The sequence below is a fragment of the Pistacia vera genome, unplaced genomic scaffold (assembly GCF_008641045.1).
Source record: "Pistacia vera cultivar Batoury unplaced genomic scaffold, PisVer_v2 Contig430, whole genome shotgun sequence".
Taxonomy (NCBI): Eukaryota; Viridiplantae; Streptophyta; class Magnoliopsida; order Sapindales; family Anacardiaceae; genus Pistacia; species Pistacia vera.
The window spans coordinates 2,501,374-2,526,344 of NW_022196258.1; the positions used below are offsets into that span (position 1 = coordinate 2,501,374).

General features: G+C 33.6%; 2 protein-coding genes and 1 long non-coding RNA gene across 4 annotated transcripts; all 3 read right to left on the reverse strand.

Moving 5' to 3' along the window:
- Positions 1-315: 315 nt before the first annotated feature.
- On the reverse strand, positions 316-20,798 carry LOC116143589 (U3 small nucleolar RNA-associated protein 25). 2 transcript variants are annotated; one of them, XM_031429046.1, is made up of 26 exons: positions 20,717-20,798; positions 20,422-20,532; positions 20,049-20,184; positions 19,168-19,259; positions 15,282-15,335; positions 14,376-14,475; positions 14,068-14,212; positions 13,420-13,543; positions 12,972-13,072; positions 12,749-12,880; positions 11,874-11,954; positions 9,753-9,955; positions 9,194-9,266; positions 7,560-7,619; positions 7,394-7,432; positions 7,187-7,275; positions 6,890-6,954; positions 6,477-6,523; positions 5,821-5,880; positions 5,235-5,306; positions 4,742-4,771; positions 4,543-4,637; positions 4,305-4,410; positions 3,801-3,863; positions 3,595-3,666; positions 316-404 (listed from the first exon to the last, which is right to left on the reverse strand). In XM_031429046.1, exons 1-26 carry the CDS (start codon positions 20,742-20,744, stop codon positions 330-332), a joined length of 2,253 nt encoding a protein of 750 aa, XP_031284906.1. In that variant the 5' UTR covers positions 20,745-20,798; the 3' UTR covers positions 316-329. The 2 variants fall into 2 exon arrangements, with proteins under 2 accessions (XP_031284906.1, XP_031284905.1); XM_031429045.1 differs by lacking the exons at positions 316-404; positions 3,595-3,666; positions 11,874-11,954; ... (4 more) ...; positions 14,376-14,475; positions 15,282-15,335 and adding exons at positions 15,760-15,840; positions 16,635-16,766; positions 16,858-16,958; ... (1 more) ...; positions 17,954-18,098; positions 18,262-18,439 and having other exon boundaries at positions 3,803-3,943; positions 19,159-19,259.
- On the reverse strand, positions 1,698-3,079 carry LOC116143590. Its single transcript, XR_004130142.1, has 4 exons — positions 2,974-3,079; positions 2,384-2,455; positions 1,891-1,920; positions 1,698-1,786 (listed from the first exon to the last, which is right to left on the reverse strand). It is a non-coding gene; the product is annotated as an uncharacterized LOC116143590 (long non-coding RNA).
- A 2,055-nt stretch (positions 20,799-22,853) lies between the features above and the next one.
- LOC116143610 (protein JINGUBANG) lies at positions 22,854-24,534 on the reverse strand. Its single transcript, XM_031429071.1, has one exon. The coding sequence runs from the start codon at positions 24,405-24,407 to the stop codon at positions 23,166-23,168; it is 1,242 nt and encodes a 413-aa protein (XP_031284931.1). The 5' UTR covers positions 24,408-24,534; the 3' UTR covers positions 22,854-23,165.
- Between the last annotated feature and the right edge of the window lie 437 nt (positions 24,535-24,971).

Consider the following 24,971-nt stretch of genomic DNA (forward strand, 5'->3'; position numbering starts at 1 on the left):
TACTTGCAATCATATTTTGACCTTCCTCAAATTGCATCAAGGTTAATAGTTCTTACTTTTTAGTACCCGTTTGAATTACTATAACAAAAGCCAATTCAATGGTTGGTTCCTAATAACGACAATTGCAGAGATTGTGGAGAACATTTATAAGAATATATTATGATCAGACTGCCCAAAGAAACATCAAGTCCAATATTCAATGAAAGATACGTTTAGCAGACTTGTAAAATCAACTTGTACAATTACAGACTAAGCAATTCTTGATGTGTTAGTAAATAACAAAAGAAGGATGAGTAATGATCAGAAATGTTGAATTGCACTTGGGAAAACTATAACAGAAGAAAAATTCCTTTCTCTGATTTGACCATCTTTTTAGCTGAGGCGGATCCTACAATTCTCTCAAGCTAACACAAAAAGACAGAAACTAGTCAATATTTGCATTATCTCAAGAAAAATAACAGGCTTGAGGAGTGCAGCTAACCGAAATAATTAAAAGACTTGCATGCATTCTTTGTGTACATACATAGATATAAATAGTTCGCTTTGCATATGTATGTCTTGGCAGTTTTAAGTTCAATTATTAATTCTTAGAGGGGCATATAAAGTTTGCACATAAATCCAGTTTTCGTTGCAGTTCTATTAAATAAATTTGTTAATCATCTCCTTATAGTACTACTGCAATATCAGCCAACAACAGCAATCACATTTTGCACCATGAATTGGCCAGAACACACATTATTTAACTTCGGCACAAGGGTTACCAAAGATCAAAGATTACCCCAGCATATCAAAGCGAGAAAAGAGCACAGTGCATGTCATGTTATGAGACCCATCAGCATGTTAACAATCTGCAAGAGAATATTATTTTATTTTGCGAACAAATAAAAGATAAGCTTTCTGGATGGAAGAAAAATGCTCAACCTGCTGAGCAGGGATGGCAAGGTAATCAGATTCACAGATATCTTGCTCACCTCAGGGTAAAAGTCCTTCCTCTCAGGAGTGAATAGATGATCAAATTTTGAATTCCCGAATCTATCCACCAATTATGGAAAAAAATGCATTAACAATATACACAATGAAGGACACCCAAAATCTTCATAATTACTCTATGTGAGAAACCAATCCAAGTCATCATTTTAATTTAAGATTTCCTCAGAAAACATAATTAACCACTAATAATCATGCTGGGGTGTGTTCTGAGAGTGCTAAATGCTTATATAAACCAAAAATGCATTGTGCAACCCACAGCTCCATTTTCCCCTATTTTCCCATACATTTAAACATTTAAAAAAATCTAAATGACAGTTACATAGCTATTATTTTTCCCATTGTCAAAAATATTTTATTATGAATTACATTTTTCTACTCCGTAATTGCCTAGTGTCCAACTGAAAACTACTACCACTAGAGAAATAATTAACATTTTGACAGAAAGGAGATAAAAGCAGTTTTAAAAACCTTGTATCTATGGTAAAAGTGTGCTCTCTCGGTGTAGAGCATGATCTTTCGCTTTCCTTCAAAAAACCAAACCCGCGCACGAGATATGTCGCTTGCTTCTGTGTAACTAAAGAGAAAAGCTATTATTATAATCATTGGCAAGCAATGAGTAAATTTTACACAGCAGCACCAAAATTTCAGCAGATGACATGAAAATATCTATACATGAATACAAAGTAGGATAGAGCTTCTTACTCCCCAGCAGACAGAAGGATGCATTCTGTGACTTAAAGAAATTTCGAAGACGAACAAATTCAAAATAAGAACTAGTAAATAGCATTATCCCACCCTGCATAGATGAAGAAATGACATAAGAATTCAACAAAATCAGATTAAACTTGATAATTTCATGTACCACAATTCATCTTTAAGGTTTAAAAAAAAAACAAATACCTGAATCGAATCTTTTATCTTTGGGAACACCTGCATCACGAAAATCATTACGATCATTATATCTTCATATTTAACTAGAGGGATGCTATACATCTCAAGTAGGCCAGTAAGGTGCTTCTCTAAGGAGTTAACAGAATGACTTTATAGGGAAGGGTAAGTAATACCAAGAGAAGAGTCTGAGATCTGTTTCTTATACTAAAGCTAAGATCTTCTCGTTGCTTATGTGCACAACTGATGTACACCAGTTGAAATATTTAGAAAAAAAACCATTAAAATTTTCACCAAAATCAACACAACTAGTAAACAGCTAACTGGAGTGTTGAGTTCTTGGAAGGTCAAATCAGAAGGAATTGAAAAACATTATAAGACTAGTAGACTGAAACCAGAGTTTAACTATATAACAATAACACATGCATTGCAACAGGAGAGACTAATGAATGTCTAAATCCCAACAAATAAACTTACACTAAATAAAATACTGTTCAACATGTACCTTCTTTGTAAAATACTCAAGACGAGCATCATCGGCATCTGCTATTGAGTCAGCATTAAACCGTTCATAAATCTGTAAAATTAAAAGAAATAAAACGCATAAATATATAATATAAACCTTAATAATATAGCCATCAAGATAATATATCAGCAGCACTAATCAAAGTTATCAGAAGACCAACAGAGTAAACCTCTAAATAAGTAGTTGACAAACAACAAATAAGGACTTTTTTAGGCCAAACAAATCAGGGAAAAACAATAGGAAGAACTGTGTCCTCTTCTATATTTCTAGATTGTCTTTCAGAGGATTCAGTTGATTTAAAGTTTGAGCCTTTTGGCAACAGTGGTACAATCTTTCCATTTTTATCTCTTCTACATTCTCTTTTATTTGTATATCACTATTATTATTTTTATATTAATATCATGAAAATAAAAGTGAGTTTATTAAACAAAGATGAATGCTAAAGCAAGTTCTTGATATCATGAAGACAATATCAAAAAAGAAAAACACATTCACAGTTCAATGAGGATGGCAGACCATGGAATTAGGCGAAATTTTAGTGATGAACAAGCCAAAACAAGCTGACATACCTGCCGCACATTGAGTAACACTTTGGGAAGAACGCCTTTATATTCACATACCAATTTCACCTGTAATTATAACTAACCAAAAGGGTATTACTGAGACTGCAAAATACTGAATAAAAATATATAGAAGCAGATAGCCTCTTCAATCGTCATTTTAAACTCCTTTCTCTGATTTGACCATCTTTTTAGCTGAGGCGGATCCTACAATTCTCTCAAGCTAACACAAAAAGACAGAAACATAGTCAATATTTGACATTATCTCAAGAAAAATAACAAGGCTTGAGGAGTGCAGCTAACCAGAAATTATTAAAAGACTTGCATGCATTCATTTGTGTACATACATAGATATAAATACATATATATATATATAAATAGTTCGCTTTGCATATTGTATGTCTTGGCAGTTTTTAAAGTTCAATTATTAATTCTTAGAGGGGCATATAAAGTTTGCACATTAAATCCAGTTTTCGTTGCAGGTTCTATTAAAATAAATTTGTTAATCATCTCCCTTATAGTACTACTGCAATATCAGCCAACAACAGCAATCACATTTTGCACCATGAATTGGCCAGAAACACATTATTTAAACTTCTGCACAAGGGTTACCAAAGATCAAAAGATTACCCGAAGCATATCAAAGCGAGAAAAGAGCACAGTGCATGTCATGTTATGAGACCCATCCAGCATGTTAACAATCTGCAAGAGAATTATTAATTTTATTTATGCGAACAAATAAAAATGATAAGCTTTCTGGATGGAAGAAGAAATGCTCAACCAGTTGGCTGAGCAGGGATGGCAAAGGTAATCAGATTCACAGATATCTTGCTCACCTCAGGGTAAAAGTCCTTCCTCTCAGGGAGTGAATAGATGATCAAATTTTGAATTCCACGAATCTATCCACCAATTATGGAAAAAAAAAAATGCATTAACAATATACATCAATGAAGGACAGCCCAAAATCTTCATAATTACTCTATGTGAGAAACCAATCCAAGTCATCATTTTAGTTTGAAGAGTTCCTCAGAAAACATAATTAACCACTAATAATCATGCTGGGGGTGTGTGATCTGAGAGTGCTATATGCTTATATAAACACAAAAATGCATTGTGCAACCCACAGCTCCATTTTCCCCTATTTTCCCATACATTTTAAACATTTAAAAAAATCTAAATGACAGTTACATAGCTATTATTTTTCCCATTTGTCAAAAATATTTTTATTATGAATTACATTTTTCTACTCCGTAATTGCCTAGTGTCCAACTGAAAACTACTACCACTACGAGAAATAATTAACATTTTGACAGAAAGGAGATAAAAGCAGTTTTAAAAACCTTGTATCTATGGTAAAAGTGTGCTCTCTCGGTGTAGAGCATGATCTTTCGCTTTCCTTCAAAAAACCAAACCCGCGCACGAGATATGTCGCTTGCTTCTGTGTAACTAAAGAGAAAAGCTATTATTATAATCAAATTGGCAAGCAATGAGTAAATTTTACACAGCAGCACCAAAATTTCAGCAGATGACATGAAAATATCTGATACATGAATACAAAGTAGGAATAGAGCTTCTTACTCCCCAAGCAGACAGAAGGATGCATTCTGTGACTTTAAGAAATTTCGAAGACGAACAAATTCAAAATAAGAACTAGTAAATAGCATTATCCCACCCTGCATAGATGAAGAAATGACATAAGAATTCAACAAAATCAGATTAAACTTGATAATTTCATGTACCACAATTCATCTTTAAGGTTTAAAAAAAAAACAAATACCTGAATCGAATCTTTTATCTTTGGGAACACCTGCATCACGAAAATCATTACGATCATTATATCTTCATATTTGACTAGAGGGATGCTATACATCTCAAGTAGGCCAGTAAGGTGCTTCTCTAAGGAGTTAACAGAATGACTTTATAGGGAAGGGTAAGTAATACCAAGAGAAGAGTCTGAGATCTGTTTCTTATACTAAAGCTAAGATCTTCTCGTTGCTTATGTGCACAACTGATGTACACCAGTTGAAATATTAAGAAAAAAAACCATTAAAATTTTCACCAAAATCAACACAACTAGTAAACAGCTAACTGGAGTGTTGAGTTCTTGAAAGGTCAAATCAGAAGGAATTGAAAAACATTATAAGACTAGTAGACTGAAACCAGAGTTTAACTATATAACAATAACACATGCATTGCAACAGGAGAGACTAATGAATGTCTAAATCCCAACAAATAAACTTACACTAAATAAAATACTGTTCAACATGTACCTTCTTTGTAAAATACTCAAGACGAGCATCATCGGCATCTGCTATTGAGTCAGCATTAAACCGTTCATAAATCTGTAAAATTAAAAGAAATAAAACGCATAAATATATAATATAAACCTTAATAATATAGCCATCAAGATAATATATCAGCAGCACTAATCAAAGTTATCAGAAGACCAACAGAGTAAACCTCTAAATAAGTAGTTGACAAACAACAAATAAGGACTTTTTTAGGCCAAACAAATCAGGGAAAAACAATAGGAAGAACTGTGTCCTCTTCTATATTTCTAGATTGTCTTTCAGAGGATTCAGTTGATTTAAAGTTTGAGCCTTTTGGCAACACTGGATCTTTCCATTTTTATCTCTTCTACATTCTCTTTTATTTGTATATCATTATTATTATTTTTATATTAATATCATGAAAATAAAAGAGAGTTTATTAAACAAAGATGAATGCTAAAGCAAGTTCTTGATATCATGAAGACAATATCAAAAAATAAAAACACATTCACAGTTCAATGAGGATGGCAGACCATGGAATTAGGCGAAATTTTAGTGATGAACAAGCCAAAACAAGCTGACATACCTGCCGCACATTGAGTAACACTTTGGGAAGAACGCCTTTATATTCACATACCAATTTCACCTGTAATTATAACTAACCAAAAGGGTATTACTGAGACTGCAAAATGCTGAATAAAAATATATAGAAGCAGATAGCCTCTTCAATTAGCAAATTAACATATCAGTGTCCTTAGATGTGAAAAGTGAAGGACTAGGAATTTTATCATAAACCTCATAGTTATTTGTTGTTCAATATTTGAACTTGCACTATGGAAAAGGATAAAATGAATAAGATAGTGTAAAATTAAAAATTTGTTGAAAACTTGAAAATAAATTTCCAGTCTACATTATCGGAACATCTGGCATCAAGTCCTCAACACTGATCAAAGCATGTGGAACTTGATAAAAGAAACCAAAAAAGCCAAACCATGTCTCACATAAGCAACACCACAGAATTTGTTGATAAAATTTAATATTAAAAAATATTGAAATAAAGGTTAAAATCAATCATTTTAAATAAACAGACGAAAATCTAGATTTCATGTTTTCTTCAAAAGTTATTTGAGACTTGAGACAGTGTAGAAACACCTCACCAAATTAGGGTAGGCATTGAATTGCATCTCTCTAAGAATCCTGATGCATGCACAAAGTGTAAAAAAATGAAGAATACCAACGCACCTTTCCTTTATAGTTAGCACAACGGTGATTAAAGAAAGCATTGATGTCTGGAACAAGAACATACGGTACTAGGTTAGACATAAATAAGCATCAGAACACACCAAACCATTCATTTGAATAATGCATGGAAATGATACACATAAGCTATTCAAAACGAACCCAACGAAAAAATATATATATAAAAAAAAGAAGTACAACCAAATTAAAGTTTCATTATTTGAAATCTTTGAATTCTACATCTTGATTTGTATATTATAAATGACGAGATAACTCATCATGTACATGTGCATAAAAGACGGTAATCTACTAATCTGTAGACGATTATTTATTACGATTTCATAACATTTACACATAAATAAACAATACGCTAAAGCTATTAAAAGCCTGACTTGAAAAAGAATGGGATACCTTACCTGGGTTCAAATAATAACTTAAAATTATTGATTGCCGGTAAAACCTTGCATATCCATCCAAATACCTGACATGACATATAATGTTTGGGAATCAATTTATTAGATAAAATGATACTAAATCAGACGAAACTTCACCTACTGAATTTTTCAGTTGATATGAAGTAAACAAACATTACCATTCTGCAAAAGTTTCTTAAAATTTCAGCAAAGATCTGGAAATCTTTGCCATTACACGACAAGAAGTTCCAAGAGCCAGTGTATAAACCATTCAAAGTAGAAAATATTATCTACACATACCACTGTCTAATGCGCATGACATCAGTTCCATGTTGTTTAGATGGTATGCCATTCAATTGCTCAACGACAGAAGTTAGAAACGTCCAGTTCTGGATATTCATCAAAACAGGGAAAAAATTTAAAAATAAAAAAAAGGATGGTAATTGTACTCAATGCAATAAACTGGAAAACCCACAATTAAAGTAATTCAATAAATCACAAGATTACCTGCATTGATATTACATCTGCATGATCAATAATAAGAACCTGGTCATACCGAAGAAACATTATTCTCCATTAGCACGAAAAGAGAGTAATATATATGTGTGTGTGTGCGTATATATATAAGAACCAGAGAAAGAGAGAGAATAAAGCATTAAAAACAAATTTATACCTCTATTGAAGAAAGGTAATCGACATCCAATTCTTTGTTTTTTTCAGTCTTTCCAATTTTCTAACAACAATGAAGTACAGTTAATTGCATGCTTAAACAAAACACAAAAAACTTTATCTCGGCGATAAACAGGGAAAGATGAGCAATATATTGAAAATAATCAAATGGATTAGCATCCAAACATAACATTGCATCAGCATGAACCTCCATTTGATCAGCAACATATATATAATTCAAGCTGCACTTAAAGGTATTTTGCAGATTTCTATAATTTTTTTTTCTATATATTGTAGTCAAGATATCATATGACACTTCAAAGAAGTTTTAAGGCTAAATAAAATAAATAAATGAAATGTGAAGATCCCATAAAGTTCCTATTGATCCAAAAAAAAACAGGGCACCAACATGGCATTACAAAATCAACNTAAACAAAACACAAAAAACTTTATCTCGGCGATAAACAGGGAAAGATGAGCAATATATTGAAAATAATCAAATGGATTAGCATCCAAACATAACATTGCATCAGCATGAACCTCCATTTGATCAGCAACATATATATAATTCAAGCTGCACTTAAAGGTATTTTGCAGATTTCTATAATTTTTTTTTTCTATATATTGTAGTGAAGATATCATATGACACTTCAAAGAAGTTTTAAGGCTAAATAAAATAAAAAAATGAAATGTGAAGATCCCATAAAGTTCCTATTGATCCAAAAAAAAACAGGGCACCAACATGGCATTACAAAATCAACTCATTTAACTTCTTGCTAAATAGACAGATATTCTGTGCAATATTTTCACACCATTGTTCCCAATTAAACAGGGCGCATTTCCAAATACAAGAGCTGCCTGCATTAGGTGTAGTAAGATAATTCTGGTTTTTAGTACTTGTCCATGACATAGTGCCTCTCCTTTTTGGGGTTTCTTTTTGCACAGGCTCATGATACTGCTTGTAAAGCTATAGCTTTAGTCCCTTTTTAGATGGGCTACTTTTGTAGGAGCAGATTCCTGATCCACTTTCTAAGTTTTTTCATTAATACACATTTCTACGTTTCCTATAGAAAAATAAATAAATTAATTAAAAAAAAAAAAATACAAGAGCTGCCTGTCACTGAAGGCAATGAATGAAGAGCCAGATATTAAGCATATCTCAAGGACTCAAATTTAATTTTGCTCATCAAGAAGTGGACCCAGATGGAAATACAGTTTCTGAGGGAAAAAAAATGTTTAACTTTTTTCCAACCTTGACTCACATGAGGAATATCTTTTAACATTCTGCTTTGATGAAAAACACTACTACTTTCATCAGAATTACTGGGAAGCCTAGACCCCCCATCCAAACTGAGTCAGGAAGGCTATTAAATCTTGATGTTTTCAGAATATGATAAAAGGAAGACTCCACAAGACAGTGTAAGCCATAGGCAAAACGTTAAGTGTCTTCCAAGACATGATAACTATGGACAGACAGCAAACAATTAACCGAACAGGCAGTTACTCATAAAAATTGCATTGCACAATGGTATACCATGTGAAAAGAATCATATGTGGAAAAAACACAGTCAAAATCAGAAAAAAGGGCCAAAAAATAAATTTAAACATTGAGATTGTATGGAAAGGGTAAGTGCTTACCGCAAGTAAGTTGATAGGAGAGGCGAAAATAATGTCTGAGGAGTAGAAATCATTGTACAACTTTATGCTCTTCCTAGACAGGAAAGGGTGAAAAAAGAGTGAACAAAGCAACACTAAAAATGAGTAACATGCAAATTCATGATCTCTCTTCCGACACTTTAGCAAACAATAAATAATGATAACAATGTAAGACTATAAATTAATTACAACTTTGAAACAATTTACCACTAAAAATTGGTCAAATTAAAATAAATGGCCAAAGTGAAGATCTAGTACAGAAACATGAAATGTCATAACAGTAGTGCCCCCAATATTGTTAATCTCTTTAAATATTGTTTTTCAAGAGAATCCAAGAGCATGTTCAACTCATTTATGGTTCCACAGGAATAATTGCAGAATATTTTCCTTAAATGCAATATATTTTCACAATTCTCTTCAGATTTTGGGATAGAAATAGATAGTACTCTTAATAAAAACACCATTTAGTAAAGTTAAATTAATTGTTTTTGACAGTGTACAAGAAAAATACAGAGCATTGGTATATGAGAAAGTAATATACCTTGTAAATTTAATGCCTATCATAAAGTCATCATCTTTATTACCACCAAAAAGTATTTGAAAGTCTCTGGGTTTGGAAGACTTCTGAGACTTTGACTTCCCAGTGCCATGGAGATCTTGTGATGATTGATTATTGTCTTTCTCATCTTCCTCTTCTTCAACTCCAAATTCATCATAGAAACGGTCAAGGTGCTCAATATTTACCTGAGAAAACAGTAACAAAAATATAAACTAGGACAAGAACCATTCAATAATTCTTCAGCACCAAATCCATCACAGAAAAGCTATTTTTACAATTGCACTTAAAATCTTTGCATTAAAAAAAAAAAAAAAATCTTTTAACCACTCCAATCCCATGCCAAATGGACCCCTCGGCTTACTTTTAAATCATGTTTAAGATAGATTTATGTAATCTTGAACTTCACTGCTATTGGTATTAGGATTAGATTCTGATGGACCCGCGGTAATCAAATGGTTTATTAGAAAAGGGCAAAAAGGGAAAGGAAGGGATGACAAGGCTGGACAGGTGGCAAAGGTAACAAAGAAAGAAGCAGATGGCACAATAAAGAGTTGACAGATGGCAGCAATGAAGGATTGATGGATGGCAAATTGGCTGGCGCAATGAAAGGGTGATGGTTGTGATGAATTAGTTATGAATTTGTTAGAGTTTGTTGGAGAGGGAATCTAGCGCAAGGTTAAAAGGGGGAGCAGCAGCGTAGGATTGGACATGGGAAAAATTAGTAGGGAATATGAATAGGAGGAACTGACCCTCGAAGCTCAGTGTTATCTTTTTCTTTTCTGTAAATTCCAAAGTTTCCTTTTATTTTCTGAGTGTTCTGTGGTTGAATTTCTATGTTATACGTGTTAGAGTGTGAAAACCATTGTTGAAAGTGAGTTTGAGAATTGGGTTTCCATCAAACTGGTATCAGAGCCAGACGATTACAATGTTATGGTTGGTACAACAATGGAGAGCAGGATGGACAACGTTGAGAAGGACGTCGCCAGAGTATCGGAGACGGTAAACATGATGAGGGAAATCTTAATGGATATGCAGAATTGGATGTGAAGGAAGGATGAGGAGGAAGAAGAGCGAAGAAGAAATTCAAGCCGAGGCTGGGAGAGCCAAGCTGAGCAGGAGCTTCACGGAGAAACTGGAGGTCAGGGAGGAACCGGCGATGGAGGCCGTACTGAGCAGGAGTTTCACAGGGATACCGGAAACCACAGTGGAGCAGGATGGGACCGGAACGGGGAAGGATGGAACCACCGCGAATGGGTTGGCCAAAAACTGGAGCTACCAATCTTCTCTGGTGAAGACCCGTATGGATGGATCTTTCGTGTGGAGCGCTATTTCGCCATTAATCAGGTCAACGACGAACAAAGGGTGTCGGCGACAGCACTATGTATGGAGGGAGAAGTCGTCCATTGGTATCAATGGATGGAAAAAATTAGTAGGGAATATGAATAGGAGGAACTGACCCTTGAAGCTCAGTGTTTTTCTTTTCTTTTCTGTAAATTCCAGAGTTTCCTTGATACAAAAGTTTCCTTTTTTTTTTTTCTGAGTGTTCTATGGTTGAATATCTATGTTATACGTGTTAGAGTGTGAAAACAATTGTTGAAAGTGAGTCTGAGAGTTGGGTTTCCTTCAGATTCTTAATGTAATTTGAGTTTTGAAATATGCTTATCTACATGCTTAAAACAAGGGCCATAAGAATAATGACAAAAATTTGGTCAAAATAAATTATTGAGAGCAATTAGATCTCCTTTTCCTCGTTTTCTTTGTTTTCTAAATTCTAGCTTGAGTTTATATTATCTTTCTCTCTTCTCTTTAGTTTTCTCTCCCAAATTTTCCTTTCAGTTTTCAAGCTACATCACTCTGATAGATTTGCGTATCCCAGCAAATCCAGTATAAAATTGGAGTTGGCCCATATCAAGATGAGTCACCAGTATTTTGGTGATCACCAACTATAAGATACATATGAGTTGACTAAACAAAAATGTCACTAGGTTTCTGACTCTCAGCAAATGTTTAAATCAATCTACTTACACCAGTGCAGATATTAGGTTTTATCAAAGGAACTTTTGAAATGACTAAGCAACAGTAAATAAGAGGAACTAAGATTACCTTGTAAGTATTAGGGGTCAGTTGTATTAATCTCTTAATGACTTTAAGTGCAATGCTTCTCAGTGGCAGCAATATCAAGACCTGGAACACATGATTAAAACTAATATTAAAAGCAGAGCAAGCACTCTGTATACAATTGTACAGAGATAATTGGCTGTTTCCAAGAAATGGGAGGGCAGAACGATTTGAAGTACCGCTACTGATTTTATACAAATTATTCTGAGGAAGGAGATAAGATAGAAGTGGAAAAATAAATTATATTACGCACAAGATGAATGTAAACTTTAAAAGATAGCCATGCTAATTCAGAATGTAGTCATAACAGCATGTAATTATAATGTCCCACAAGAAATGGAAGCAGAAACATCAACATAAATATGTGCAATATACAACATTCTGAAAATTGTAAACAAGCTCAAGAACAACACACAAGATAACTAGCTCATGACTAGAAATAAATTGTTCGTATAATTAAGATGCAAAAGAGAAAACTTGCTTTTGGAATATTTGTACTTTCAAAGAGTTCTACACTTCTATAATTGCAACATGAAATGGTTAAATTCCAAAACATAGAGATAAGTGTTGATCAGCTTACATAGGATGAATCTGAATAAGAGTTAAAACTTTTTTTGATAGGAGAGTACGGGTTACTATAATTTCTGTGGTTTAAATGAAATATATAATACATATACATTGAATATACCATTAAACCCAAAAAAGAGAAAAATTATGCAGGTGAAATGTTAAATTGTTGACGAAGAAAAGAACACAAAGCAAAAATTGAAGCTTGTCTCTAAAAATTACTATATTAAGTGCAAATTTCTTAGATATAATGCAGTAAGCATAACAAGCACATAAAAAGCACTGAACGCTACCTTAGGACGAGTAAATCCTCGATCAAGGAAACCATCACCAACAAGTATTTCCTCCTTGGCACTCTCTTTATTCTTTGCCACCTTTGCGTCATTTTTTGTCACAAGATCTCTAGTTCTGAAGATGTGATTGAGCTGCATGACACACACTTTATTTCATTATTACGACAGAATGACTACTCAAACTTCTAATGTAAAAGGAAAAGTGATAGAGGCAAGGACGCACAGAATGCATAAGGTACGCATCCATAATACTTGAATCTTCTTCCTGGCCCTTATAATAAAAAGGTTTCTTGTTACAGTGCAGTATATCCTGATAGCTGTTGCCTAGAAAGAAAAAAAGAAGTATATGACCACATAAGTTCAACCAAAAATAAATCCCAACCTGATTGCACAGACATTATTTTTCTACCATCACAAGACGACAACTTGAAGTATAAGGATACAACATGCCAAAGCATAAATATTAATTTACCCCATACCATAATAGAGAAGGTGATAGACATGAAATTGATATAGTAAATATCAAACTCAAACAAGTTGAGTACTGATTACTATAATCTTATACCATTGTATTAACAAGTGGCACACAGCCAAATTTCACCTAGACATGAATAAAAAAATAAGCAAGAACATGGTAAACTTCCAAATATTCTTCTATGAGGCATACTTACAAAGAGAGAAAAACCGTCTTTGTTTGGATGAATTAAAGTCGTTGCCTCTAGATGTCTTATAAATATCTAACCAGTGCTTGTACAACTTCGGTTTGAGACCATAATCAGAATTTGGATTAATATCCTGCAAAAAGTAATGGGATTACCCAGAAAATTTACCAAAAGTGAAGAACAAACATTTGAATAAAGCCAGAACCCAACTCTAAAATTGTAAATCAAGGAATGACAAGCATGCAAAGTGGTTTGCAGACCATGCTGGTATTTTAGCTACAGTGAGTCTGATTTTGTATGACAAGAAGCTAAGCTTCCCATCTAAGGGTAGTTTTGTGAGACCTCCCAATCGACCTCTCAGTCTATCGCTGCCATACAACTAATATTTAAAAGACTTCGATGAGCACACGCCAAGGACATCATTTACCTTATAGCTGCTATCTATATATAATTCTAGAAAATTTCACCACAAAAAAACAACACCAGTTGCTATGAATTATAACAAAGATTGTGTCATCCCACTGATCTGGAGTGGTAAGGACATAATTTTCACATCAAAATTAGAAGAAGAAGAAAGGAATTATTTCCTGCATGTATAGACAAACAATATCAAAAAATAAATAAAAATCTATAACCCAGGAAAGATGCAACACATACCTTAATAAAACACTCTCCCGTTCCTGTCCACTTGCAATTTGACATGTCAACAGCAGGTACTTCCCATTTATATTTCAATTTCTTGTCTGATAGATTGTCAACCTCTGCTTTTGTTAAATTGTATCCAAAGTGTTCATTATAAGAACTGCATCATGAAAATTATCGTTAAACTTCTAGAATGACAACTCACAAAAGATTAAGAATTGTCACAGCTTCATAGGATTATGAGTTAGTTTCATTTTATATGAAATACTATGTAACGATATAGTAGAAAAAAGGTCAATCAAAATGACATCAAGTAAATAAACCTTGCATATGTTGATGCCTCTACTGAAGATTGACCACCAACACCCAAGCCATGTTCTTCATCTGTGTCAGAGGCCTCGTAATCAGCTTCAATTTCAGCATCTACACTTTGCTCCACGATGCCAACTTTGTTGGGCTCTTGCAGTTTACTATCACTTGTAGGAGACCCATTATCAGAATCTACAAACAAATATGAATAAATAACACAGTGAAATACATGACAAAAAACTATGCTTGAAGGAAATGTTAGGAAATTAAAAAATATAACCAATAGGATGCTTACACATGCAAACACAACTAAATTAAATATACAAACTATATAAAAAAACTTCAATTCGATAACACATTTATATCGGTACCTCAGAAAAATCTCGAGTGATGAAACTTTTCATTCTGGAGACCAGTACCAATGATTTGTGACAATTATAATATACCCAACAGTTTGGTCAAAGCAAGGTTTCTTAAGTGAACCTACCCACATTACCCAAATACACTATGCCAATGAAAATATTATGCAATTCATATAAGCAAATTTGAAAACTCAAGTTAAGACACCTATATACATAGCTCAAGTAAACCAATTAAAGAAATAACAAAACTACAGCAGATAATGATCAAACATATTTGCATCCATAAATAAAAGTCTATTAAATGTCTCAACCTTGTATGAACAAAAATACCCATGATAATTAGTGAGATCCTTAAATTTTCCAATTACTTTGGCAGACACATGCTCTGTTATTGTACCTTCCCATATCCCCAATTATTTTCTTCACCAAAGAAAGAATCAAAATATAGCTCAGAGATTAAAGAAATTAAATGATAAACAAGAAAAAAAAAGATTTCTTAAATAATTAAAATCCACACCTTTTATAAGGAAAATATAAGGTAGTCCTTACCTTTATCACCATCATCATCCCCTTTCTCTGACAGACTATCAGAGTCCGAGCCATCAACTTCATCTTCTTCTGAGTCACTTCTACCTTCTTCCTGTCTTTGTCTAAACAAGACAAACGACAGATTTTTAAATTTTTAAATTTATTAAAATCAATTCTACTTTGCGAAATGCTGAATTACATAATTCAATAATAAAAAAAATTAAAAAAATTAAAAAAAAAAGTATCCCATAAAATAAAATAAAATATTTCACAATTAACAATTATGAATTTTGGAAATGCTGTATAACGATTCCAAGGGTGACCAGTTATTGGCAAAAGAATATTATATTCCACAATGTAAGACTATGTGGTTGCTACATTCCTACTAATAGTATTTTTTTTTTTTTTTTTAAGATGAAAATCTACTTACACCAGTGCAGATATTAGGTTTTATCAAAGGAACTTTTGAAATGACTAAGCAACAGTAAATAAGAGGAACTAAGATTACCTTGTAAGTATTAGGGGTCAGTTGTATTAATCTCTTAATGACTTTAAGTGCAATGCTTCTCAGTGGCAGCAATATCATGACCTAGAACACATTATTAAAACTAATATTAAAAGCAGAGCAAGCACTCTGTATACAATTGTACAGAGATAATTGGCTGTTTCCAAGAAATGGGAGGGCAGAACAATTTGAAGTACCGCTACTGATTTTATTCAAATTATTCTGAGGAAGGAGATAAGATAGAAGTGGAAAAATAAATTATATTACGCACAAGATGAATGTAAACTTTAAAAGATAGCCATGCTAATTCAGAATGTAGTCATAACAGCATGTAATTATAATGTCCCACAAGAAATGGAAGCAGAAACATCAACATAAATATGTGCAATATACAACATTCTGAAAATTGTAAACAAGCTCAAGAACAACACACAAGATAACTAGCTCATGACTAGAAATAAATTGTTCGTATAATTAAGATGCAAAAGAGAAAACTTGCTTTTGGAATATTTGTACTTTCAAAGAGTTCTACACTTCTATAATTGCAACATGAAATGGTTAAATTCCAAAACATAGAGATAAGTGTTGATCAGCTTACATAGGATGAATCTGAATAAGAGTTAAAACTTTTTTTGATAGGAGAGTACGGGTTACTATAATTTCTGTGGTTTAAATGAAATATATAATACATATACATTGAATATACCATTAAACCCAAAAAAGAGAAAAATTATGCAGGTGAAATGTTAAATTGTTGACGAAGAAAAGAACACAAAGCAAAAATTGAAGCTTGTCTCTAAAAATTACTATATTAAGTGCAAATTTCTTAGATATAATGCAGTAAGCATAACAAGCACATAAAAAGCACTGAACGCTACCTTAGGACGAGTAAATCCTCGATCAAGGAAACCATCACCAACAAGTATTTCCTCCTTGGCACTCTCTTTATTCTTTGCCACCTTTGCGTCATTTTTTGTCACAAGATCTCTAGTTCTGAAGATGTGATTGAGCTGCATGACACACACTTTATTTCATTATTACGACAGAATGACTACTCAAACTTCTAATGTAAAAGGAAAAGTGATAGAGGCAAGGACGCACAGAATGCATAAGGTACGCATCCATAATACTTGAATCTTCTTCCTGGCCCTTATAATAAAAAGGTTTCTTGTTACAGTGCAGTATATCCTGATAGCTGTTGCCTAGAAAGAAAAAAAGAAGTATATGACCACATAAGTTCAACCAAAAATAAATCCCAACCTGATTGCACAGACATTATTTTTCTACCATCACAAGACGACAACTTGAAGTATAAGGATACAACATGCCAAAGCATAAATATTAATTTACCCCATACCATAATAGAGAAGGTGATAGACATGAAATTGATATAGTAAATATCAAACTCAAACAAGTTGAGTACTGATTACTATAATCTTATACCATTGTATTAACAAGTGGCACACAGCCAAATTTCACCTAGACATGAATAAAAAAATAAGCAAGAACATGGTAAACTTCCAAATATTCTTCTATGAGGCATACTTACAAAGAGAGAAAAACCGTCTTTGTTTGGATGAATTAAAGTCGTTGCCTCTAGATGTCTTATAAATATCTAACCAGTGCTTGTACAACTTCGGTTTGAGACCATAATCAGAATTTGGATTAATATCCTGCAAAAAGTAATGGGATTACCCAGAAAATTTACCAAAAGTGAAGAACAAACATTTGAATAAAGCCAGAACCCAACTCTAAAATTGTAAATCAAGGAATGACAAGCATGCAAAGTGGTTTGCAGACCATGCTGGTATTTTAGCTACAGTGAGTCTGATTTTGTATGACAAGAAGCTAAGCTTCCCATCTAAGGGTAGTTTTGTGAGACCTCCCAATCGACCTCTCAGTCTATCGCTGCCATACAACTAATATTTAAAAGACTTCGATGAGCACACGCCAAGGACATCATTTACCTTATAGCTGCTATCTATATATAATTCTAGAAAATTTCACCACAAAAAAACAACACCAGTTGCTATGAATTATAACAAAGATTGTGTCATCCCACTGATCTGGAGTGGTAAGGACATAATTTTCACATCAAAATTAGAAGAAGAAGAAAGGAATTATTTCCTGCATGTATAGACAAACAATATCAAAAAATAAATAAAAATCTATAACCCAGGAAAGATGCAACACATACCTTAATAAAACACTCTCCCGTTCCTGTCCACTTGCAATTTGACATGTCAACAGCAGGTACTTCCCATTTATATTTCAATTTCTTGTCTGATAGATTGTCAACCTCTGCTTTTGTTAAATTGTATCCAAAGTGTTCATTATAAGAACTGCATCATGAAAATTATCGTTAAACTTCTAGAATGACAACTCACAAAAGATTAAGAATTGTCACAGCTTCATAGGATTATGAGTTAGTTTCATTTTATATGAAATACTATGTAACGATATAGTAGAAAAAAGGTCAATCAAAATGACATCAAGTAAATAAACCTTGCATATGTTGATGCCTCTACTGAAGATTGACCACCAACACCCAAGCCATGTTCTTCATCTGTGTCAGAGGCCTCGTAATCAGCTTCAATTTCAGCATCTACACTTTGCTCCACGATGCCAACTTTGTTGGGCTCTTGCAGTTTACTATCACTTGTAGGAGACCCATTATCAGAATCTACAAACAAATATGAATAAATAACACAGTGAAATACATGACAAAAAACTATGCTTGAAGGAAATGTTAGGAAATTAAAAAATATAACCAATAGGATGCTTACACATGCAAACACAACTAAATTAAATATACAAACTATATAAAAAAACTTCAATTCGATAACACATTTATATCGGTACCTCAGAAAAATCTCGAGTGATGAAACTTTTCATTCTGGAGACCAGTACCAATGATTTGTGACAATTATAATATACCCAACAGTTTGGTCAAAGCAAGGTTTCTTAAGTGAACCTACCCACATTACCCAAATACACTATGCCAATGAAAATATTATGCAATTCATATAAGCAAATTTGAAAACTCAAGTTAAGACACCTATATACATAGCTCAAGTAAACCAATTAAAGAAATAACAAAACTACAGCAGATAATGATCAAACATATTTGCATCCATAAATAAAAGTCTATTAAATGTCTCAACCTTGTATGAACAAAAATACCCATGATAATTAGTGAGATCCTTAAATTTTCCAATTACTTTGGCAGACACATGCTCTGTTATTGTACCTTCCCATATCCCCAATTATTTTCTTCACCAAAGAAAGAATCAAAATATAGCTCAGAGATTAAAGAAATTAAATGATAAACAAGAAAAAAAAAGATTTCTTAAATAATTAAAATCCACACCTTTTATAAGGAAAATATAAGGTAGTCCTTACCTTTATCACCATCATCATCCCCTTTCTCTGACAGACTATCAGAGTCCGAGCCATCAACTTCATCTTCTTCTGAGTCACTTCTACCTTCTTCCTGTCTTTGTCTAAACAAGACAAACGACAGATTTTTAAATTTTTAAATTTATTAAAATCAATTCTACTTTGCGAAATGCTGAATTACATAATTCAATAATAAAAAAAATTAAAAAAATTAAAAAAAAAAGTATCCCATAAAATAAAATAAAATACTTCACAATTAACAATTATGAATTTTGGAAATGCTGTATAATGATTCCAAGGCTGACCAGTTATTGGCAAAAGAATATTATATTCCACAATGTAAGACTATGTGGTTGCTACATTCCTACTAATAGTATTTTTTTTTTTTTTTTAAGATGAAAGGAGCTTTAAGAAACTAAATTACTGATGTTCAAAAACTAAAATAATGACATTTTGAGTTTGAATTTCAACTCAAAGGAAAAGAATAAAGAATAAGTTTAACAGCAAATTCCAATTCTTCTGTGTTTCTTAGAAACTCCAAACCCACCAATTAGTATATCCAAATGCCCTTCTACATAATTCAGATGATGTTTCCAGCCACAAGGCAGTTAATGATTAATTTTTACACCAATTACAATCAATTTAAACTCATCAACAAGGTTTTGAGCATCTTTGGGCCGATGAATTTCAGTCCAGAGACACGTGTGATTTTATCACGCCACCTTGATGATCGCCCACTACTTGTTTTCTCCGCCTTAACATGCTTAAATTCCTTTACACTCGATTCATTTAATAATGCATGATGAGCAAAAGAAAGAGTAGAAACTTCAAGGAAAAAGCAACTAGAAAGGAAGTAAGAAAATGTACGAACTATACCATTCGTCACAATTTACCTCATCTTAAATGCATTGGCAAGAGATTCACTGCTTGACCCAAGTTTCATTAACAAATTATCATATACTGATGGCTCTTTGTAAATTACTTCCTCTTCAGATGCAACACCGCTAGATCCTTCAGCCGAAACATCCCCTGTATAAACAATTCATTGAAACTTCATTAGTTTCAACACATTGACCATAAAATCCAAATAAATAATTCCACAAATTTAACAAGAACACAACATATGACATATACTAGTCAGTAATTACTCAAAAAAATTGATTAATGCATTTCACAGTCCATAATGGCAAAGCAAAGAACAAAACATAAAGGCATTAAAAACATAAATTGAACATGGGCAGTATATAAGGCAAAGAGTTAGCATACCTGATGAACTTGGAGAGGCGCTGCGAGCCACTTTTTCTTCCCTTTGTTGATTTTTCTTCGGACGCTTATTTCTATCAAACTTTGGCGGCATCTTTCGCTTTTTCATTCCGGCTTCAAAAATTTATATAAAAAAAATCATAAAGCTGATGAAAACATGAACTAAACAACAATTAACTAATACAAAGATCAACTAAAACTTCTTTTCTCGTTAAAGTTGAGAAGAATAGCAAAGAGTAACATCCAATTTCAATGACGAGTTTTATATATTTCAAACCCAACAGAAGCCGAAAAAAACCTTGTTTTCTACCAAACTGCTTCCCCATCGTAATAAAACAAATTTCGGTTCAATCGAATTTATTTGAATTCCAGTTTTAAACTGGTCTAGAGAGAGAGTTATTAGTATAAAAGGGTTTTAGCTCTAGGGTTTTAGCGGGAGAATATACTGTGAAGACGAAATGAACCGGGTTCGATCCTCGTTTAATTCGGGCTTGGGCTTGGGCATAGTCCTGATCTTGTACTTGGGCTTGGCTTCGGCTTGGGCTCGGGCTCAGACTTGGGTCCGATTATATTGAATTTCAGCCCATATTATGTTAAAGACAATTTGAAATTTTTTGTCTAACCAACGTGTCTGGGTCCACGCTCTCCCAAGTCCACTACAAGCAGACCCATCTAGTCCTTGGGAGTGGTGTTCAAAAGCGTTAACAGAACCGGTTAACCCTTTTCTAACCGAACCGCATTTTCGATTCGAGAAAATTTTCGAACCGAAACTGAACCAGTTTTAGGGAAAACCAGTTTAAAAAAAGAGGTTAACCCGTTTTGAACCATTTTCCCTTTTTTTTTTTTTTTTTTTAATAAAACTTTTTTTTTTGTCCTAAATTGATTGTAAATATAGACAATACATTGGAACTAAAAAAAAAAAATTTGGGTTGGGATTTTAGATTGAGTGAATTAGGGATTTATTTTATTTTAGTTATTATTTATTTATTTAATATATATATATATATATATATATTTTTTTTTTTTTTTGAAAAACCGGTTTTTGGTTAACCGTTTCTAATTTTTCCCGAATCGGTAACCGAACCGAAAATTCGATTTTTTGAATTTTTCGAACCGTAACCGAACCGTTTTTTCGATTAACCGGTTTTTCGGTTCGGTTCGGTTTTTGTATTTTTTTTAACACCCCTACCTCGGGGTGGACTACATGACCACCTCACCACAACCCCTAGGTAATACGTGAGTGTCTAGGTGGGGACTCGAACTCTAGCCCTCTAGCTTAGCCGAAAACCAATCCGCCTCTAATTTTATTATTTTTGTCTATGCATCAAACCAATGGGTATTGATGTTTAAATATCTAAAGTATTGATTAATCAGAATAAATAATTAACCCAAGTTAAATAAATTGTTGCTTACCAAAAGGTGCTCAACCTAATTGCTTGGACTTTATGAATGGACCCCAAATACTATACCTAACAGTTTCCAAAAGATATTAAGTAAATTTGCTTGCATCCCTTCAAAGTTTTGTTGGTATTGCTTCAAATGGTTGCTTGATTTCTTTTATATATTTGAAAATATTTTTTTTACCATATTACATAAATAGGTGGAAAGCACTAGCCTTGTCACCAGATGGTAAAACTTTAGCCGTCTAAGTGAGTTACCCAGATGTCTTGTGTTCAAGTCCCACAAAGTGACCACCTACCACATTTGTGACTTATTTGACTCATTGGATTTTTAGGATATTCAATGGACCCGTAAGTTGGCCCGAACACCCTGATCAACAAAAGAAAAAAAATGGGTGGTTGGTTTTCTATATTAAAATGAACAACAAAGTGAATAAAGTTGGCATTTAATTTACTCTTTGGTTAAGAACCTTTTCTTTTTGTGGGTGCTTTACATGGTAGCTTGCTACCTTCACATATTCTAAGTGTTCTTTCTCTTTTTTTGGTCCAATTTGGACATAGAGAACAACAGCTAATAAATCAAATAAATGTAATTCTATTATACCCAAAAGGGTTGTGAAACCAAACCAAAAATCAACTTATTGATTCAACAAAACAAGCTATTGCTTTAAAATATGTTAATAAAGAAGCATCATTTTGTTGTTCTTGATCATAGCACCAAATAATCTTATTCCTTAAAATATTTATAACTAAGAAAAAGGTACAAGTTCAAGTTCATATTGTTCATGTTCTTATTGTTCATGTTCTTATCCCTTTTAGTTAATTTGTATTCTTTCTTTGTATGCACTCTTCCAATGTTGGTGGGGTAGCAGTGTCTGGTTTGAGGGTAACAATGCCATGTTCTTGGGTCCCTGACCAAAAAACCTCACTTGATTAAGCTTAATTTTGTCATTAATTAGAAAGCACATGCATAGCTGCAACACTATAATGTTAATGCTAAAGAATATTATTTCTTTTCATTGATTGAATGCCTCCCAAACTCCAATTACAATTGCTTACAAATATAAAAAACTGTATAAGACTTAAAAAGCTGAAGAAAAAAAGAAAACACACCACTCAACAATGTCTAATATGTTACATCCTAAAGGGTTTCACTCTAAGTTTTAACTTCACATTAAGAACTCAACCCAAAAAACCCAAATAACACCAAACTTTAGGCTTCAACTATGCCTCCTATGTTCAACTATAGACACAAAAAAAAAAACAATTATGGAAGCATTGCAAACACATAAAAAAGGAGCCAATGCTTCATCAACTGTGATGCCACAACCCTGAAAAACTTCCCGGCTAACACAAGATGGTAGACTTTTCTTCGGTATAATTTGGTTCTGTAGAGTTGTCTTGTTTCTCAGGAGAGTGCTTTGGAACCCACCATACCCTGACACTTTTATCAAGGCCTCCACTATAGAGCAAAAACCCACCACCAATACTATTAGGTGATGCTTGCAAACATTTTACAGGCCCTTCATGGCCGTTTATGATCCCAACTTTACAAAGTTTACCATAAGCTTCTCTCTTCCATATGCCAATACTCTTATCAGCTGAACCACTGCAAAATAACTCCCCAGCCAAGCACACACACAAAACGGCCATTTCATGTGCTTTTATCTCACAAATCAACTTCCAACTTACAAAATCAGCACTTCCCTCCCATCCCATCACAAACCCATCTGAACCTGCTCCATACACCCACTTCCCATCCTCAGAAACCACCACTGAATTCAATGAAACATCTTTATGACCCTCCAAAATCCCCTTCAATGAATGTGAACTTTTCCCTTCTTTACCCCAAGCCTTAATCTTCCCATCTGCTGAAGCTGAATACACAATCCCTTTACTAGCAACCAGCCCATTTATGGCATCATCATGAGCCTTAATTGACTCCAAGCACTTCAAATCCGCTATTCTCCAAACCTTGAGTGTCTTATCCCAAGAACCTGAATAAATCAACCCATTACAAACTGTCAAACAAGAAATACTATCAGCATGTTCAATCCACAACCTCTTATGATGCCTCCTAGTTCGCACATAATTACTTTGCTTCATAAACTTCCCTAGATAATCCTTAGTAGTAGGAAGTGTATCAACAAGCCTAAACACATTCTCCGAGCGTCTTGAAACCTTCCATACTCTAATCCTACTATCTTGATGAGCAGTAAACACTTTGTTTCCAACAGTTACGAGCGCTTTAATCGACCCATCACCTTGTCCAAACTTCGTAAACAGCCTCAAGTCAGGCTGTTGCCACACAATAATATCCTTCCCTTGTGAAGCACTCAAGATGAACTCCCCGCATAAAGCCAAGCAAGAAACCGAACCAACATGACCAGAAAGCACAGCCAACGAGCGATATGATTGAAACCCTGAAAAGGGTTTGCATGGAACACAAACCTCAACATCTTGCAACTGAAAACGCTGAGATACAAACCGGATATCATTATCATCAACCTCGCTGCTGCTACTGTTGCTGCTCATGCTCCTAGAACTCGTTGCAGAAGATGACAATAGAGGAGTTCCTAATGTCGCCATTGTACGAAAACCTGTTGGTTGTTATTTTTTCTTGAAAGAATAGTTGTTAGTAAAAAGAAAAGTAAAAGAGAACCAGGAGCGGTGTTGCTATAAAAGAACACGGGATTCCTGAGGAGAAGGGGAAAATAAATTTTTAAATATACATTGTGGGGATGGTGTAACGGCTACTTTGAAAATGTATGGAAGCTAGATCATGGAAAAGTAGTTTAATGGTGGGGACAAGACTAATGGCTCTTCGTCCTTTTTCTTATGAATAAATTAATGGCGTATCTGAGCTGTTGTTTGGCTGTGGAGTGCTGACCAATGATGAGACTTAAGCAGCATATTTATTTACATACGGACTGCCAAATGTTTTTAATTGGGTCCTCCCAGTTGGAGCATTTACGCAGACAGATTATATTCCTATATCAAATTGTATAGTCGTTAAGATATCTTCGCAATGCTTTTAATTAAGCACAAATGTGAATAATTTTAGGTCTACTTGCTTGATTAAACAAGTCTCTTTAAGAAAAATATCTACAAGGTAAATATGCAATTTAAAAACCTATAGTTTTAATATATATA